Source organism: Ornithorhynchus anatinus, chromosome 13, assembly GCF_004115215.2.
Source record: "Ornithorhynchus anatinus isolate Pmale09 chromosome 13, mOrnAna1.pri.v4, whole genome shotgun sequence".
Taxonomy (NCBI): domain Eukaryota; kingdom Metazoa; phylum Chordata; class Mammalia; order Monotremata; family Ornithorhynchidae; genus Ornithorhynchus; species Ornithorhynchus anatinus.
In genome coordinates, this window is record NC_041740.1 from 2,370,652 (window position 1) to 2,386,314 (window position 15,663).

Here is a 15,663-nt window from a genome sequence, read left to right on the forward strand (position 1 = left end):
AGCCCGAGGGGCACACAGTAAGAGTGGCAGCGTGGCGCAGTGGAAAGAGCACGGGCTTTGGAGTCAGGGCTCATGAGTTCGAATCCCAGCTCTGCCACTTGTCAGCTGTGTGACTGTGGGCAAGTCACTTAACTTCTCTGTGCCTCGGTGACCTCATCTGTAAAATGGGGATTAAGACTGTGAGCCCCACGTGGGAAAACCTGACTCCCCTGTGTCTACCCCAGCGCTCAGAACAGTGCTCGGCACATAGTTAGCGCTTAACAAATACCAACATTATTATTATTATTATTACCTACAACTGAATTAACGAATGAATGAATCCTCTAATTGTTGGGCAGGGATTGTCTCCGTTGCCCAAGTGTGCGTTCGAAGCGCTCAGTACAGTGCTCTGCACACAGGGGGCGCTCAGTACATACTATAGCATGAATGAATCCGCCCGTTGTTGGGCAGGGATAGTCTCTGCCGCCCAACTGGAGGTTCGAAGCGCTCGGCAGCGTGCTCTGCGCACAGTGGGCGCTCAGTACATACACGACAGCCTGCCTGCCTGACTGAGCGCCTCGGTGGGGGGGGGGGCGGGGAGGGGGGGGACAGCAGGCGGGCCCTGAGGCGGCGCCGACACGTGACCGGCGCGAGGCGGGGGCCGCGAGGGAGGGCGGCGGTCTGCGCCTGCGCGGCGGCCGCTAGTGGGCGCGCGCCACCACCCGCCCCCTCCCCCCCAGGGCGCGCGGCAGGGCGCGCGGCAGGGCGCGCGGCAGGGCGCGCGGCAGGGCGCGCGGCAGGGCGCGCGGCAGGGCGCGCGGCAGGGCGCGCGGCAGGGCGCGCGGCAGGGCGCGCGGCAGGGCGCGCGGCAGGGCGCGCGGCAGGGCGCGCGGCAGGGCGCGCGGCAACAAGATGGCGGGCGGGCGGCGGCTGTTGCTGGGGCTGGGCCGCCTCCCGGCGCGCGCCTTCACCGCCCCCCGGGACCGGCAGGCTGAGGAGCCCGGCCGCCCCTCCCCCAGCGGGCAGGGGGCGGGACACGGTAACGAGCCCCCCAGCGCCACCCCTCAGCCTCCCCCCCTTCTCCTCCCGGCCCGAGGTCCTGGGTTCTAATCCCGCCTCAAGGTGGGACGCCGGGCCGCTCGCCTCCCCGATGACCCTGGGTCTCCCCCGGCGGCGCTTAGCACAGCGCGGGGCCCCGAGTAAGCGCTTAACGCACATCCCACCATTATTAGAGAGGCGGCGTGGCTCAGTGGAAAGAGTCCGAGGTCGTGGGTTCTAATCCCGCCTCCGCCCCCGGCCACCTGGGTGACCGTGGGCAAGTCGCTTCTCTGGGCCTCAGTGACCTCATCTGCAAAATGGGGATTCAAACCGGGAGCCCCACGTGGTTCAACCTGATCACCTTGTATCCCCTCAGCGCTTACAACAGTGCTGGGCACCTAGTAAGCGCTTAACAAATACCAACATTATTATTATTACTAAGCGCTTACTAGGTGCCCAACACTCTTCTAAGCGCTGGGGGGGGGGGAGATACAAGGTCATGCGAGTGTCCCACGTGGGGCTTCCAGTCTTCATCCCCGTTTGACGGGTGAGGGAACTGAGACCTGTGAAATGAAGCAATGTTAATAATTACTACTACTAATACTAATAATTAGTAATATTAATTATAACAATGTTGGTATTTGTAAAGCGCTTACTATGTGCCAAGCACTGTTGTAAGCGCCGGGGGAGTCAGGTTGGACACAGCCCCTCTCCCAGTCTCGCTCCCCATTTTACAGATGAGGGAACTGAGGCCCAGGGAAGCAAAGTGATTTGCCCAAGGTCGCACGGCAGGCAAGCGGTGGAGCCGGGATTCGTGTCTCTATTGGTTGCCGAGTTGTCCTCTCCCAAGCGCTTAGTCCAGTGCTCTGCACACCGTGAGCGCTCAGTACATACGATTGAATGAAGAACCCAGGACCTCTGACTCCCAGGCCCGGGCTTGGGGCCTGGGGCGGGTGAGGAAAAGGGGCACGGGGAACGGGGGGGTTGAGAAAAGGGCACGGGGGGTTTGTGTGTGTGTGAGGAGAAAGGGCACGGGGAAGGTGTGCATATGTGAGGAAAAGGGGCACGGGGAGGGAATGTGTATGTGAGGAAAGGGGGCTCGGGGAAGGGGGGGGTGAGGAAAAGGGGCACGGGGAGGTTGTGTGTATGTGAGGAAAAGGGGCACGGGGTGGGGGGTGTGAGGAGAAGGGGCACTGGGGAGGGGGTGTATGTGAGGAAAGGGGGCACGGGGAGGGGGGGTGTATGAGGAAAAGGGGCACGGGGGGGGTATGTGAGGAAAAGGGGCACGGGGGTGGTGTGTGTGTAAGGGAAATGGGCACGGGGAGAGGGGGTGTATGAGGAAAAGGGGCATGGGGAGGGGGCGTGTATGAGGAAAAGGGGCACGGGGGGGGGTATGTGAGGAAAAGGGGCACGGGGGTGGTGTGTGTGTAAGGGAAATGGGCACGGGGAGAGGGGGTGTATGAGGAAAAGGGGCACGGGGAGGGGGGGGGTGTATGTGAGGAAAGGGGGCACGGGGAGGGGGGGTGTATGAGGAAAAGGGGCACGGGGAGGTTGTGTGTATGTGCGGAAAGGGGCCCCGGGGGCGGGGGTGAGGGAAAGGGGCACAGGGAGGTTGTGTGTATGTGAGGAAAAGGGGCATGGGAGGGGGGTGTATATGAGGGAAAGGGGCACGGGGAGGGGGGGTGTATGAGGAAAAGGGGCATGGGGGGGTTTGTATGTGAGGAAAAGGGGCACGGGGAGCGGGGGGACAGTGTGAGGAAAAGGGGGCTGGGGAGGGCGTGTGTATGTGAGGAGAAAGGGCACAGGGGGTTGTGTGTGTATGTGAGGAAAAGGGGCATGAGATTGGGGGTGTGGGTGAGGAAAAGAGGCACGGGGGTGGTGTGTGTGCATAAGTGAGGAAAAGGGGCACAGGGAGGGTGTGTATGTGAGGAGAAGGGGCATGGGGGAGGGGGTGTGAGGAGAAAGGGCACGGGGTTGTGTGTATATGTGAGGAAAAGGGGCACGGGGAGGGTGTATGTGAGGAAAAGGGGCACGGGGAGGGGGGGTGTGGGTGAGGAGAGGGCACGGGATGGATTTCGGGGGCTAAGGCGATGAGACATGGGGATTGTGTGGAGGCAGGGCAGGGAACTGAGGTCCGGGGGAAGATGGGACAAGGAGTGTGAGGAAACGGGAAACGGGTCAGGGATCGTGAGGAGAAGGGACACGGGCCTAGGGAGTGAGATGAAAGGGCACGTGGGTGGACCTGGGGACGCTCTCGGGATGTCTGGAGAGGGGACGCGGGCCCGCCATGGCCCATGGGGAGTGTGAGGGGAGCGAGCGGGAGGTAGAGGGAGAGGTGGACGGGAGGAAGGGGAAGGAGCCGTCAGAGGTCTTCGGGCGATGGCATCGTCACTTAGCTCTTAGTACAGTGCTCTGCACGCAGTCGGCACTCAACCGAGACCATTGATTGATTGGGCGATCGACTCACCCCTCACCCCGCACCTTCCAGGGGCTCGTTGGGGAAGGGGGCACTAGGATGGAGTTGGCTATTATCGGCAATGATGGTGATAATACCAATCGGCCTACTTGATAAGCACTTACTATGGGCCAAGGCAGAGGGGGTGGAGCTGGCTTCCTCTCCCCCTCGGTCACTATGCGGGACCCTGAGCTCCTTGACCTCTTCCTCCGGCGCGGATAGTTTTAAAGCTCTTCCTGCCCTGAGAACCGGCCTGTGTCCTCTCCGCTTTTAGCAGCTATCTCGTTAGTAATACTTCCGGGTTGTGTCTTCCTAGCTTCTAGAGACTTGTTGAAAGAATTTCCAGAGCCTAAAAACCTTCTCAACACCGTGATCCAAAGAGCCCTCGGCACCTCCCGCGCAAAAGACAAGCTGGTCTACGTCCACTCCGAAGGGCCGGAGGAGAAGGTATTATGGGGGGTGGCGAATAAGGTTTGGTCCGACCCTCACCAAGAGGGTCTCTGACCTAGGAACCGTCCTGAGCCCCCCTCGTCTCTCCACAGAAAGTCACCCTGCGTATCAAGTGGCCCAAGAGCTTGGAGGTGGAAGGCTATGGCAGCAAGAAGGTCGACGCGGAGAGACAGGCCGCAGCCGCCGCGTGCCGGCTCTTTAAGGTGATGGCCTCTCCCTGCCCTTCCCTGGTGGTCCCCAGCCGTCCTCCCGACACGCAGGTGCCCTCGCTTGCTCCCCTGTGTAGGCCTCACAACATCTCTGGGAATCTTCCCTCCCTCCCTCCCTCCCCGCACCCCATGCAGTCAGAGCTTCTCACTGCCCATATAGTGCTCCGAAACCACTCCTGTTGCTGCCAGATGTCCCCCGGACCATCGTCCCTTCGGCCGCCGAGCCCCTTGGCCCACTCGGGGGGAGCCAGCCGGGCGAACCAGTCCGGCAGCTGGCCCCGTCTCGTCCCGACACCCTCCTCGGGCCGAGTTGGCCGCAATCAGCGACGTTTCCCCTACAGGGCTGGGGCCTGCTGGGCCCACGAAACGAGCCGTTGGACGCGGCCAAGTATCGCGCCTTCGCCACCCGCTTGGGCTCGCCGGCCGACAGCTGGCAGCAGCCGGAGCCCACCCTGCCGCTCGACTCCCGGAGGCAGCTGAACCCCGAGGGCATCCGGCCGCTGGGGCCCGGGGGTCTGACCCGCTCCGTTGGCCGGGAGGAAGAGGAGGAACTGGAAGAAGAAGCGATCGTTGTCACCAACTTTCCGTCTGTGACCCAGCGGGATTCTCACACCGCACTCAGGGACGAGAGGTATGACCCAGGTGGGCATGGGATGCGGTGAAACCCCTCTGACAGGGCCCCCACCAAGTCAGGGTGTTTCCCAGTGACAGGGTGGGAGTGAATGTCTGGGTCACCAGCCATGACCTGCCTAAAGGGGCTTTTCTCCCGCCTCCCGGCCTGTTCTGGGCCTGAGCGGCTTTTCCAGAGCTCGGCCCTCACCCCATGCTCAGGCTTGGTCTGCAGGGACTCAAATGAAGCCACTCGAGCTATAGCCAACTGGCCGGAGAGGGAGCGTGGAAGAGGGGTGGGGTACCCGTGCATGGACAGGGAAGCTACCACCAACGCAGTCAACGTCGGAGTCGACGCTAGAACCCGGCGCTAAGCGGCTCCTCCCCTGACTGCTCCATTTTAGTCCCCCCACCGCACAGGCTCTGTGACCATGGTGTGGGAAGCCCGGATCTTCTTGGAGACTCTTTACATCTGAACCCACGTTCCAAGCGGAAAAGTTCAGGGTGTTAGATGGCCCACCCCTCACCTTGAGCGTGGCTCTGAGAGACTCTAGTCACCCAGGGCCCTCCGCCACCCCGAGGCTACCTTGGGAAGCCGAATTCTGGGCCGGCTAGCCCGTCGAGCTGACGGATAGCGGTGGTGGTTTTGTTTTCCCCTGCGCCCACCCAGGGGGAACTCCTTGGAAAGCTTTGACAACAAGGAGGCCAGGCAGGCCCTGATCCAGTTCCCGCAGCCTAAGGCCCTTCTGTCTTCAGTCATCCAGATCGCCACCGCATCGTCCAGCTGCAAGGTGAGAGCCTCCCCTCCGCGGTCCAGGGTCCCAGCGCGCCGCCAAAAAAGTCTCCGAGGGGTAACGGCACCCCTGAGGCGCTGGGGAGCGGCCAGCCCAGAAATGGTCTAGAAGCGGTTGCGTTTGGTAGCCGGTGGCCTAGGCCCCTCCCGGACCTGTTCCCCTGAGGTGCCCAGAGCACCTCACCTCCCTGGGTGTGAAGTCGACGACTATCTGCCCCACCACCTCCTTGTAGGACCTCATGCAGTTCCATACCGTGGGCACCAAGACCAAACTCTCCACCCTGACCCTCCTGTGGCCCCACCCAATGACCTTCGTCGCCGAGGGTCACCGCAGAGCTTTGGCGGAGAACAAGGCGGCGGCCCTGGCCTGCAAGAAGCTGAAGGTGAGTGGCAGCCGGCGGGACTCCGGCCCCTCGGCGCCGGTCGGGGGACGACGGGTGTGGCTGCCGGAATTCGCCCTGGTAGGCCGGGACATCGATCTCCGCTCCCTGCTCGGCTCCACGGTGGAGGTTGCGGCCAGGTCGGCCACTACCGACTCCCCGGGGACCGAGGCTCGAGCTGGGCCCGGGAAGGCCCGCCGCCACCGCCTTCCCCACAGCTTGTATCCCGACCGAGCTGAACCCTTCCTCCCGCGGGCCCAGCTCCCCTTGTCTCAGCTGCGTTCAGCAAAGCCGTTAGCCATTAACTCGAGCGGTGTCTTCCGCTCCCCAACTCCCCGCGGTCTTCCTGTTGCCCTCCCCCAGGCCTGGAGCAGACAAGAGCTGCCCTAGAGACGGGCACAGGAGTCGGCTGAGGTTTCGGATGGTCCATCCCTAACTGGAAGTCAGGGACGGCGCTTGGGCCAGTCCAGGCCACCAAGCCCCGGCCCAGGGACGGTGTGGGCCTGGGCGTCAGAAGGTCACGGGCTCTAATCCCGCCGGGTGACTTTGGCAAGTCACTTCACTTCTCTGGGCCTCAGTTCCCTCATTTGTAAAACAGGGATTGAGACTGTGAGCCCCGCCCCGTGGAACAGGGACTGCGTCCACCCCATTTGCTTGTATCCACTCCAGCGTACGGTGCCTGGCACACAGTAAGCGCTTAACAGATTCCAAATTTATCATAGCTTCGACTCTCTGTCCTTAGAGCCTGGGCCTGATGGACAGGAACGACCAGCCACTGACCCATGCCAAGTATAACTGGGAGGCTGTGCAAGAGATGAAGGCGATGCAGCATCGGTCCTGCCCCGTCGAGGTGCCCGTGCCCCTTCTCAACAAGATCGAGCGCTACCTGAACACCGTGAGTGGGCCGTGGAAGGGCGAGACCATCGGAGGCGGGCCCGCGGAGAGACCCTCTCCCCCTGCGGCCGTTAAAATAACAGTCGGGGCTTGGACCCGGCCGAGGGTAGAGCCAAGTGGCGGGGGCGGAGGTCGCAGGCCTGGAGGTTGTCCCCAACCGGCTTGAGCCGCTGGCGGCGGGCCTCTCCTGGCCCCAGCTTGGGACAGGGAGGGGGCCGGGGCTCCGGCGGCCTCCTGGCTCTCGGGCCTCTGTGCCCCGGGCCCACTCTGGGGGCGACCGGACCTCACCCCCCACGCTCACGGCCTCCGCCGCCATCCCCAGTACCCTCTGGACGACTGCCGGATCATCCCAGAGCCGGAGCGGCGGAGCGACGACGCCCTACCTCTGGACGAGGAGGCCGACCTCCCGAGCGACCCCATCACGGGGAAGCCCTACGTGGCGCTGTCGGAGGGCGAGGAGCTGCAGCTGAGCCAGGGCCTGCTGGAGCTGTGGCGGCGGCGGGGGCCGGCCTGGCAGGAGGCCCACCAGCTGCCCGTGGACCCGCACCGGGACGCCATCCTGTCGGCCATCGAGGAGCATCCCGTGGTGGTGATCGCGGGGGACACGGGCTGCGGCAAGACGACGCGCATCCCCCAGCTGCTGCTGGAGCGCTACGTGACCGAGGGCCGGGGCGCCCTCTGCAACGTCATCATCACGCAGCCCCGCCGCATCTCCGCCGTGTCGGTGGCCCAGCGCGTCGGCCACGAGCTGGGGCCCTCCCTGCGCCGCAACGTGGGCTTCCAGGTGCGCCTGGAGAGCAAGCCGCCCGCCCGGGGCGGGGCCCTGCTCTTCTGCACCGTGGGCGTCCTGCTGCGCAAGCTGCAGAGCAACCCGAGCCTGGAGGGCGTCAGCCACGTCATCGTGGACGAGGTCCACGAGCGCGACGTCAACACGGACTTCCTGCTGATCCTGCTGAAGGGGCTGCAGCGGCTGAACCCCGGCCTGCGGCTGGTGCTCATGAGCGCCACGGGTGACAACGAACGCTTCGCCCGCTACTTTGGGGGCTGCCCGGTCATCAAGGTGCCCGGCTTCATGTACCCGGTCAAGGAGCACTACCTGGAGGAGATCCTGGCCAAGCTGGGCAAGAACCGGCACTACGAGGTGAGGGCCGGGTAGGGTCTGCAGCTTGGGGGTGGAGCGGGGAGAGTCTCCTCCTTCCTGCTCCTCTCCCTCTGGGGCTCAGCCCCGAGAGGAAAGGGTAGCCAAGGGACTCTTGCCTCTCATCCCCTTCTCCTCTCCCCAAGTGTCTCAATCCCCAACCCAGGCAGCAGCGAGGCCTTGCCCTTCCCGATGTCGGTGAAGGGGTCCCCGGTTGGAGGGGAGCGGGGCCGCCCTGGGGCTCCAGTCACACTCCGGTCTTGCCTTTGGGTCCCCGCTAGGACGACGAGCAGCTGGATTTGGAGCTCGTGACGGACTTGATTGTGCACATCGACGCCCACGAGGCTCCAGGTAGCCGCCACGCCGGCGTGGGGTGGGAGCGAGGGGGGATCGGAGCCGCTGGCTTCCCGCCGGGCCGGGCCCCTGTCCGAGGGGGTGGGCCTGTGGCTACTTCAACCCCGGGGGTGGCTGCAGGGGCAAAGGTGGGGTGAGACCCATCCAAATTTAGGGAAGGGCTTGTTCTTGAGACGCGGTTCGTGGGCTGACCCTGTGCGCTGGCTTTGCAGGTGGGATCCTGTGCTTCCTCCCGGGCTGGCAGGAGATCAAAAGCGTCCAGCAGCGACTGCAGGAGACCCTCGGCTCCCAGGAGAGCAAGTACCTCATCCTGCCCGGTGAGTTCCCGGGCGGTGGGGAAGGAGAGGGGGGTCCGGATCAGCCGCCTCACCTCGCCTCTCCTGCTTCTGTCCGGCTGGGCACACCCCTACTCTTCGTCGAGTCCCAGCGGTGGCACGGGAACTTCTTGACTATGTGCAGTCAGGCATCGGGCTGAGAGGAGGGGAAGCCAGTGGTTCAGGCCCGGGGTTCAAGGGCCAAGCCGGACCCTGAGTGGGCAGGGATTTGACCAAAGTCACTGGTTCGGGGTGAAAAATGGCTCCGCACGGCAGCTCAGTCGGGCAGATGCACCTGGTTTCTCCGCTCCCCTCCCACATCTGTCTCTCGCCCACCTTCCCTTTCCAGCGGCCGCTGGGCGACCGAAAGCAATTCAAAAGCCACCTCTGGGCCAGCAGGGAGGCCAGGAGGGTGCTGGTCTTCCCCACCCCCTCTGCCCGCCACGAGAGAGATGGGAAGGGGGCCAGATAATTCCCAGCCCTGAGTCTGGACTCGGGGCCTGCTGGAATAAATGGTTTCTGTGCCCTGGGTTGAGTCATTTAAGGGGTCACACTCCAGGGGCAGTTTGGCAGAGGGCAGAATTGGAACCCTGACCTTTGTGTGTTCTTCCTACCCCCCGGCAGTGCACTCCAACATCCCCATGATGGACCAGAAGGCCATCTTCCAGCAGCCCCCTGCCGGGGTGCGCAAGATCGTGCTGGCCACCAACATCGCCGAGACCTCCATCACCGTCAACGACATCGTGCACGTGGTGGACAGTGGCCTGCACAAAGAAGAGCGCTACGACCTCAAGACCAAGGTAGCCAAGGGACCCGCCCTGCCCGGGCACGACGTTCCCCACCGGGCCTCTACCAGCACCCCGGGGACCCCCGCCCGGGGAAGGCCAAGCAGGATGAACCAGAGCAGAAACTGGCACCCGGGGCTCCCGGCTCACCCTCACTCCCGCTTCTGCGTTAGGCAGGGCGGTGGAGCGGGCAGAGTTCTCGGGCTGGCTCCTCGGCGGAATGGAACTGGTGTCGGGGAACTCGGGCTCCAGGTCCCCGTGACCTTGTGGCCCCCGTTCCCCTCTCCCACCAACCCCACAGCCGTCCAGCTAAGGGGGGAAGACTGCCCGCTGTGGAGCGTTGTTCACAGAGCCATTAGGCGCTCAGCTAACTCGGACCCCTCTCCCCTTGGCAGGTGTCCTGCCTGGAGACCGTGTGGGTGTCGCGGGCGAACGTGATCCAGCGCCGGGGGCGGGCCGGGCGGTGCCAGTCGGGCTACGCCTACCACCTGTTCCCCCGCAGCCGGCTGGAGAAGATGGCGCCCTTCCAGGTGCCCGAGATCCTGCGCACCCCCCTGGAGAACCTGGTGCTTCAGGCCAAGATCCACATGCCGGAGAAGACGGTGAGTCCGGGGGTCGGCCGGGGTCCTGGGCACAAGGGGCCCACGGGACCTGGCCAGCGGGGGCCCGGGAGCACCCCGGGCCTGTTGGGTGGCAAGGAGGGGAAAGCGCGCTTCTGGAAGGTGGGGCGTGGGCCGGCGTCATCTGGGGCGGCCTGCTGGCGGGAGCCGGGTGAGGACGGGGAAGGCGGGGAGGCGGCACGGAGGGCCGGGCCGCTCCTCGGGGGTGGGCGGAGGGCTCACCGGGCGGACGGGCCCCTCTTCCAGGCCGTCGAGTTCCTCTCTGAGGCCGTTAGCAGTCCCGACAGGCAGGCGGTGGCCGAGGCGGTGCGGCTCCTGCAGGAGATCGGTGAGTGCTCCCCACTGCTCCCGGCGCCGCCGGGTCCGCCGCCCACGGGGGTGGCGGAGGGCACCGGGGCTCGGCCCTGACGGAGCGGGCGCCTTGCAGGTGTGCTGGACCGGCAGGAGTTTCTGACCGCGCTGGGCCGGCGCCTGACTCCCATTGCCACCGAACCCCACCTGGCCAAGGCCATCGTGCTGGCGGCCATCTTCCGCTGCCTGCACCCGCTGCTGGTCGTCGTCTCCTGCCTCACCCGCGACCCCTTCAGCAGCAGCCTGCAGAACCGGGCCGCGGTGCAAAAGGTCAGGCCGGGCTCCGGGGCCCTTTCTGAGCTGTCCTTGGCCATCTGGGCACCATCTCTGGGTCCCTCCCACCCCCTCCCCGCCCGCCACCGCCTCTCCCCTCCTGCTGTCCCACGGGCTCAAGGGCTTTCTCCTTCTCTGCCCCTCAGGTGGGCAGCTACTGCTCCCGCCACCCTGGTCCTCACCGCTCGGGACCATCTCTGCGGGGGGCCGCCTCATCTTGTCCCCCTCAGTGTGGTGGAGCGCAACTCTCGGACACCCTCCCTCTCGCTGGCTCTAGTAATTAGCGTATTGAATTGCTCCCCGGAGGCGGTGGGCATCTTGGACCATCCTCCGCCCCTCTACCGGGGACTACGCCCACCCCCCCCGCCCTATAGGTCAGTGGTCAAGGGAGAGCTGGAGGCCTGGCCCCGTCGGGCTGCGCTCTAACTCCTGTCCCGGCTCCCCCCGCCCTTGCTTCCCGCGGCCCAGGTGAAGGCCCTGCTGAGCCACGACAGCGGCAGCGACCACCTGGCGTTCGTGCGGGCCGTGGCCGGCTGGGAGGAGGTGCTGCGCTGGCAGGACCGCGACTCCAGGGAGAGCTACCTGGAGGAGAACCTGCTGTACGCCCCCAGCCTGCGCTTCATCCACGGTGAGCCCCCCGCCGGCCCCGCCTCGGCCCCGCCTCCCGGGGAGCGGGGACCGGGCCTCACCCCTCCGCCGTCCCCCCTCACAGGCCTCATCAAACAGTTCTCGGAGAACATCTACGAGGCCTTCCTGGTGGGGAAGCCCTCCGACTGCACCCTGCCCTCGGCCCAGTGCAACCAGTACAGCGAGGAGGAGGAGCTGGTGAAGGGCGTGCTCATGGCCGGCCTCTACCCCAACCTCATCCAGGTGGGCGGCCCTCCCCCCTCCAGAGAGTGACTGTGTGGGACCCGAATACTGTTTTTTTAAACTTTTTTTTTAACTAGTATTTGTTAAGCGCTTACTATGTGCCAGGCACTGTGCCGAGCGCTGGGATGGATTCAAGCAGATAAGCTTGGCCGTAGTCCCCGTCCCACGTGGGGCTCACAGACTCAATCCCCCTTTTCCAGAAGAGGCAACTGAGGCCCAGAGAAGTGAAGTGACTTGTCCAGGGTCACACAGTAGATGAGTGGCGGAGCCGGGATTAGAACGCATGACCTTCTGACTCCCAGGCCTAGGTTCCGTCCGCGAGGCCGTGCTGCTTCTCGTGTCTACCCAAGTGCTGAGAACAGTGCTGGCAGGGGGAGGCAGCGTGGCTTGGTGGCAGGAGCCCGGGCCTGGGAGTCGCCGGATCTGGGTTCTAATTCTGGCTTCGCCACTTATAGGCTGTATGATTTTGAACAAGCCACAGTGACCGCCGGCATTTAACAAACCGCAATCACTTCTCCTCTTCCTCCTCTTTCTCTCTCCTCCTCCTCCCAGGTGAGGCAGGGGAAGGTGACCCGCCAAGGCAAGTTCAAGCCCAACAGCGCGAGTTACCGGACCAAAGCTGGCAACGTCCTCCTGCACAGGTCGACCATTAACAGGTGGGCCGCCGGGCTGAGCTGGGGGACGATGGGGCTGGCCCGGTGGAGGGGGAGCAGGGGCGCCAGTTCCCAACCCTTCCTCTCCCCCAACCCAGAGAGGCGACGCGGCTGCGCAGCCGCTGGCTGACGTACTTCATGGCCGTCAAGTCCAACGGCAGCGTCTTCGTGCGCGACTCATCCCAGGTCCACCCGCTGGCCGTCCTGCTGCTGACGGACGGAGACGTCCACGTCCGAGGTGGGTCCCCCTCCTCCCCCCTTCGCGGCCCCCTCTCCCCGCCCTCCCTCGGGCTCTCCCCGCGACCCTCCGGGACCCACCTTCCGCCCCCGCTCCTCTCGCAGACGACGGGCGCCGCGCCACCATCGCCCTGAGCGACAACGACCTGCTGCGGCTGGAGGGCGACTCGCGCACGGTGCAGCTGCTGCGGGAGCTGCGGCGAGCCCTGGGGCGCATGGTGGAGCGGTGCCTGCGCTGCGAGCTGCCCGCCCTCCCCCCCGAGCTGCAGCAGGAGCACGGCCAGCTGCTGGCCCTGCTCGTGGAGCTGCTGCGCGGGCCCTGCGGCAGCTTCGACGTGCGCCAGACGGCCGACGACTGAGCCCTCCCCACCCCGGGGCCGTGTACGGAGCCGATCGCCATTGTCTCTATTTAAAGATTTATTTAAAGAGTTGGATTTATCCTCTGTGAAGTCACCTGTCTCGGGGGGGCCGGTCCGGGGAACCGTGGGGCCTCCCGCAGCCCCGGCACCGCCCCGCACGGAGTTGTATTGGGTCGGCGCTCGGTAAAACGGCAGGCCCGGGGGAGAGTGGAGCTGACGGTCGGCAAAGCCCGTCAAGGAGCCGGGGCCACAGCCCCGGTGGGTCCGGCCCGGGACCGCCACCCCAGGACCACGGAGGGCCCCGACCCCTCTCGCCGGCCCTCCGGCCCCACGCTGACAGAGGTAAGGAGGGGGCCGCGGCCGATCCCCCTACCCACACGCGGACACGACCCCACACAAACCCGGAAGCAAAGACGAGGCAGCCGGCCCCCAGGTGGAACACGGAGAAGCTTTATTTTCAAACTTTTACAATGAAAGAATCACAACGTCACAGCGGGACTCGGTGCTCAGTACAGGCCAGAGGTGAGGGAGGTGGAGCCAACGGGCACAAGCACTAAACAGGGAAACACGCCGCCGGCCCCCCTGCCGCCCGCTAGGCTGCCCCGGGCACGGCTCTGCCGCGGCAGGCGCGGGACCCGGGACCCACGGTGTGGTCTAGAGGGCTGCACCGCTCCCCGCTAGCTCCCCGGGGGCACCCGGTGCCACCCCGGGGGGAGGGGAGGGGAAATCGCTCCGTAGCCCAGGCGAGCCTCACCCGCCAGGGGCGGGGGGGAAAAAAAACGCCGTCCACCAAACACCAGGGCATCCGGCACAAACACCCTCCCCGGTTTCGGTTCCCCTCAGTGCCCGTCCGGGCAAGCTCCGAGGCAAAGGGGTCGGCAGAGAGGGCCCGGCTACTCTGCCCAGCGGGACAAGCGTCGAAGGCCGGAGCCTCTCCACTTCGAGCGGCTCCCGTCTCCACAGACTAGTGGGGAAGTGTCGTGGCAGGCCTTCGTGCCCTCCCCCACAACCCTCCCTCCGCTAAAGACGGGCATCACCCGGCAGGGGTCCGACCCCAGCGGGTGTCCAGCTTCTCCGCACCCCTCCAGTCCCCAACCGGTCCAACTGAGGCAGAGGCTCGTCCCGGGGGAGGCCCGGCCCCCTGAGGTCGCCGGCTCTCGGAGCGGCAGCCCCGGGGGAGCGGGAGGAGGGGGTGGAGAAGAGGAGCGGCCCCGGACCACCGAAGGTCCTTCCTGTGGCACGCAGGCGCACGGCTGGCGTGGGTGCCCGGGCCCCGGCAGAGAAGCGGGTGCCAACTCTTTTTCCTCATCGCAAGTCTGCCCGGCTGCGTTAAGGCTCTCGGGAGGAGCAAGCGCTTGGACTGCCAGACCATTTCAATGCCAACTACGTTACATTTTAATGCCATTTTATTAGAAACCATGCAAACTTTAATATAAAAAATACAAGTGCAATAAGAATCTTTGTGTGTCAATACAGATCCCGGGATTCCAGATTACTGTCAGTTTCTCGGGGAGGGAACGTGTCACCCGCCCACCGGCCCGGGGAAGGCGGTCCTGCCCCTCTTCGCCTCCGGCGGGCGGGGAGGGGTCGGCGCCGACCCCGGGTCGGCGAGGCGGCCATCCGGCCTGGAAATCAGGAAGCTCGAATCCCTCGGCAGACCCCATCCTTTCCCCACTGCGTTAATTCCTCGTTTCGGACCGGTCATTAGTGTCATCGCCCACGGGCCCGGGGCGGTCTAGGCGCCCGGAGCCACCGGGCCCGCCCTGCCCGCGGCAGGCGGCCGGCGGCCCCCTCTCCCTCCCTCCCGTCGGCACGGGACAGACTGCCCGCCGATCGGCCTCCGTTCAAAAAGGGGGGGGAAAAAAAACCGGACACAAAAACACCAACGCAAACTCGCACACGGCAAACCGACCCCTCAGCGTCAAAAACCGTCCGTCTTCCCTTCGTCCACCTGGACTTCACCCTCCGCCGGACGGTCCCTCCGCCGGCGGGGCGGGGGGGGCGCCCCGGCGGCCGGCCCGCCGGCGGAGGGGAGACCCTTCCACCTTCCCTTCCGCACCTGCTCGGGACCCTCGTTTCCGACATGGCTTAATCCCTCCGAATCGATCGCTCCGTCGGTTGGAGATCAAAAGACAAGAGAACAGAGTTACACCTGCTGGATATGTCAATACGGCACGGCGGCGGCGATTAATGTCTCTACGCTCCTACGGCTCGAGGACGGGGCGGGGGACGGCGGCAGGGAGGACCCCAAAGGAAACTTAACCCGAGGCTGTTTATGAAGCACAAGAGAATCGTCCACACTTCGTCACGGAAGAAACTGCAAGGTAAAGTCAAGAGGCGACACCGCCTACCGTGGGTTTGGAATATACATTTTTCATTTAAATAGGAACACCGGGTGGGGGGGAAGCAGCAAGGACAGAGTTTTCTTGGTTTTGCTCGCTTTTCTCTTTGAGGAAAATCAAAAGGGGGGAGAGGGGGAGGGCGCGGGGGCGGCGGGGCGGCGCGCGGCTGCCGCCCTCGGGTACCGGGGCCGCGCTCGTTGAAGCGGGGCTCCGTCCGGGTCGTCGGCCCCCCGGCCCGGCCGAGGCTCCCGCCTCCGGCCCCGGAGGGCGGGGAGGTGGAGCGGCCCCCTCCGCGGGGGTGAGAGGGAGCGGGCAGGGTGAGCTCTCCCCGGGGGCGGGGGGCGCTCCCCGTGCCCCTCCCGGCCACCCCCGGGGCGGAGTCACGGGCGCCGCCGGGAGGGATGGGCGGCCGGCCGGTCTCCGGGGAGCGGGGGGGACGGGGCGGGGGAGCCGAGGGGCCGGCCGCCGGCGAGGAGGCCGGAGGGCTTGGACACGACGTCCGCTCCGTGGTCAGTGCGGGCCTTGGCGTTTTCCCGGAACGTCAGCCTGTGGGACTCAAT

The 15,663-nt window shown here is 65.4% G+C and overlaps 2 protein-coding genes across 4 annotated transcripts in view; one reads left to right on the forward strand and one right to left on the reverse strand.

Moving 5' to 3' along the window:
* Window positions 1-889: 889 nt before the first annotated feature.
* Window positions 890-12,840, forward strand: LOC100087069 (DExH-box helicase 30). The gene is made up of 19 exons (XM_029078082.2): window positions 890-1,018; window positions 3,789-3,919; window positions 4,015-4,125; window positions 4,473-4,762; window positions 5,411-5,531; window positions 5,767-5,916; window positions 6,656-6,808; window positions 7,130-7,948; window positions 8,227-8,296; window positions 8,512-8,616; window positions 9,238-9,413; window positions 9,794-10,000; window positions 10,265-10,346; window positions 10,446-10,639; window positions 11,111-11,270; window positions 11,355-11,512; window positions 12,065-12,168; window positions 12,264-12,403; window positions 12,508-12,840. Exons 1-19 carry the CDS (start codon window positions 892-894, stop codon window positions 12,759-12,761), a joined length of 3,552 nt encoding a protein of 1,183 aa, XP_028933915.1. The 5' UTR covers window positions 890-891; the 3' UTR covers window positions 12,762-12,840.
* Window positions 12,841-13,195: 355 nt separating this feature from the next.
* Window positions 13,196-15,663, reverse strand: part of MAP4 (microtubule associated protein 4) — a 119,964-nt gene continuing 117,496 nt past the window's right edge. For 2 of the 3 annotated variants that reach the window (XM_029077661.2, XM_029077658.2), the window contains one exon: window positions 13,196-15,663. In XM_029077661.2, coding sequence (XP_028933494.1) covers window positions 15,484-15,663 — 180 coding nt within the window. In that variant the 3' untranslated portion in view covers window positions 13,196-15,483. The other variant, XM_029077655.2, reaches the window with a different exon arrangement.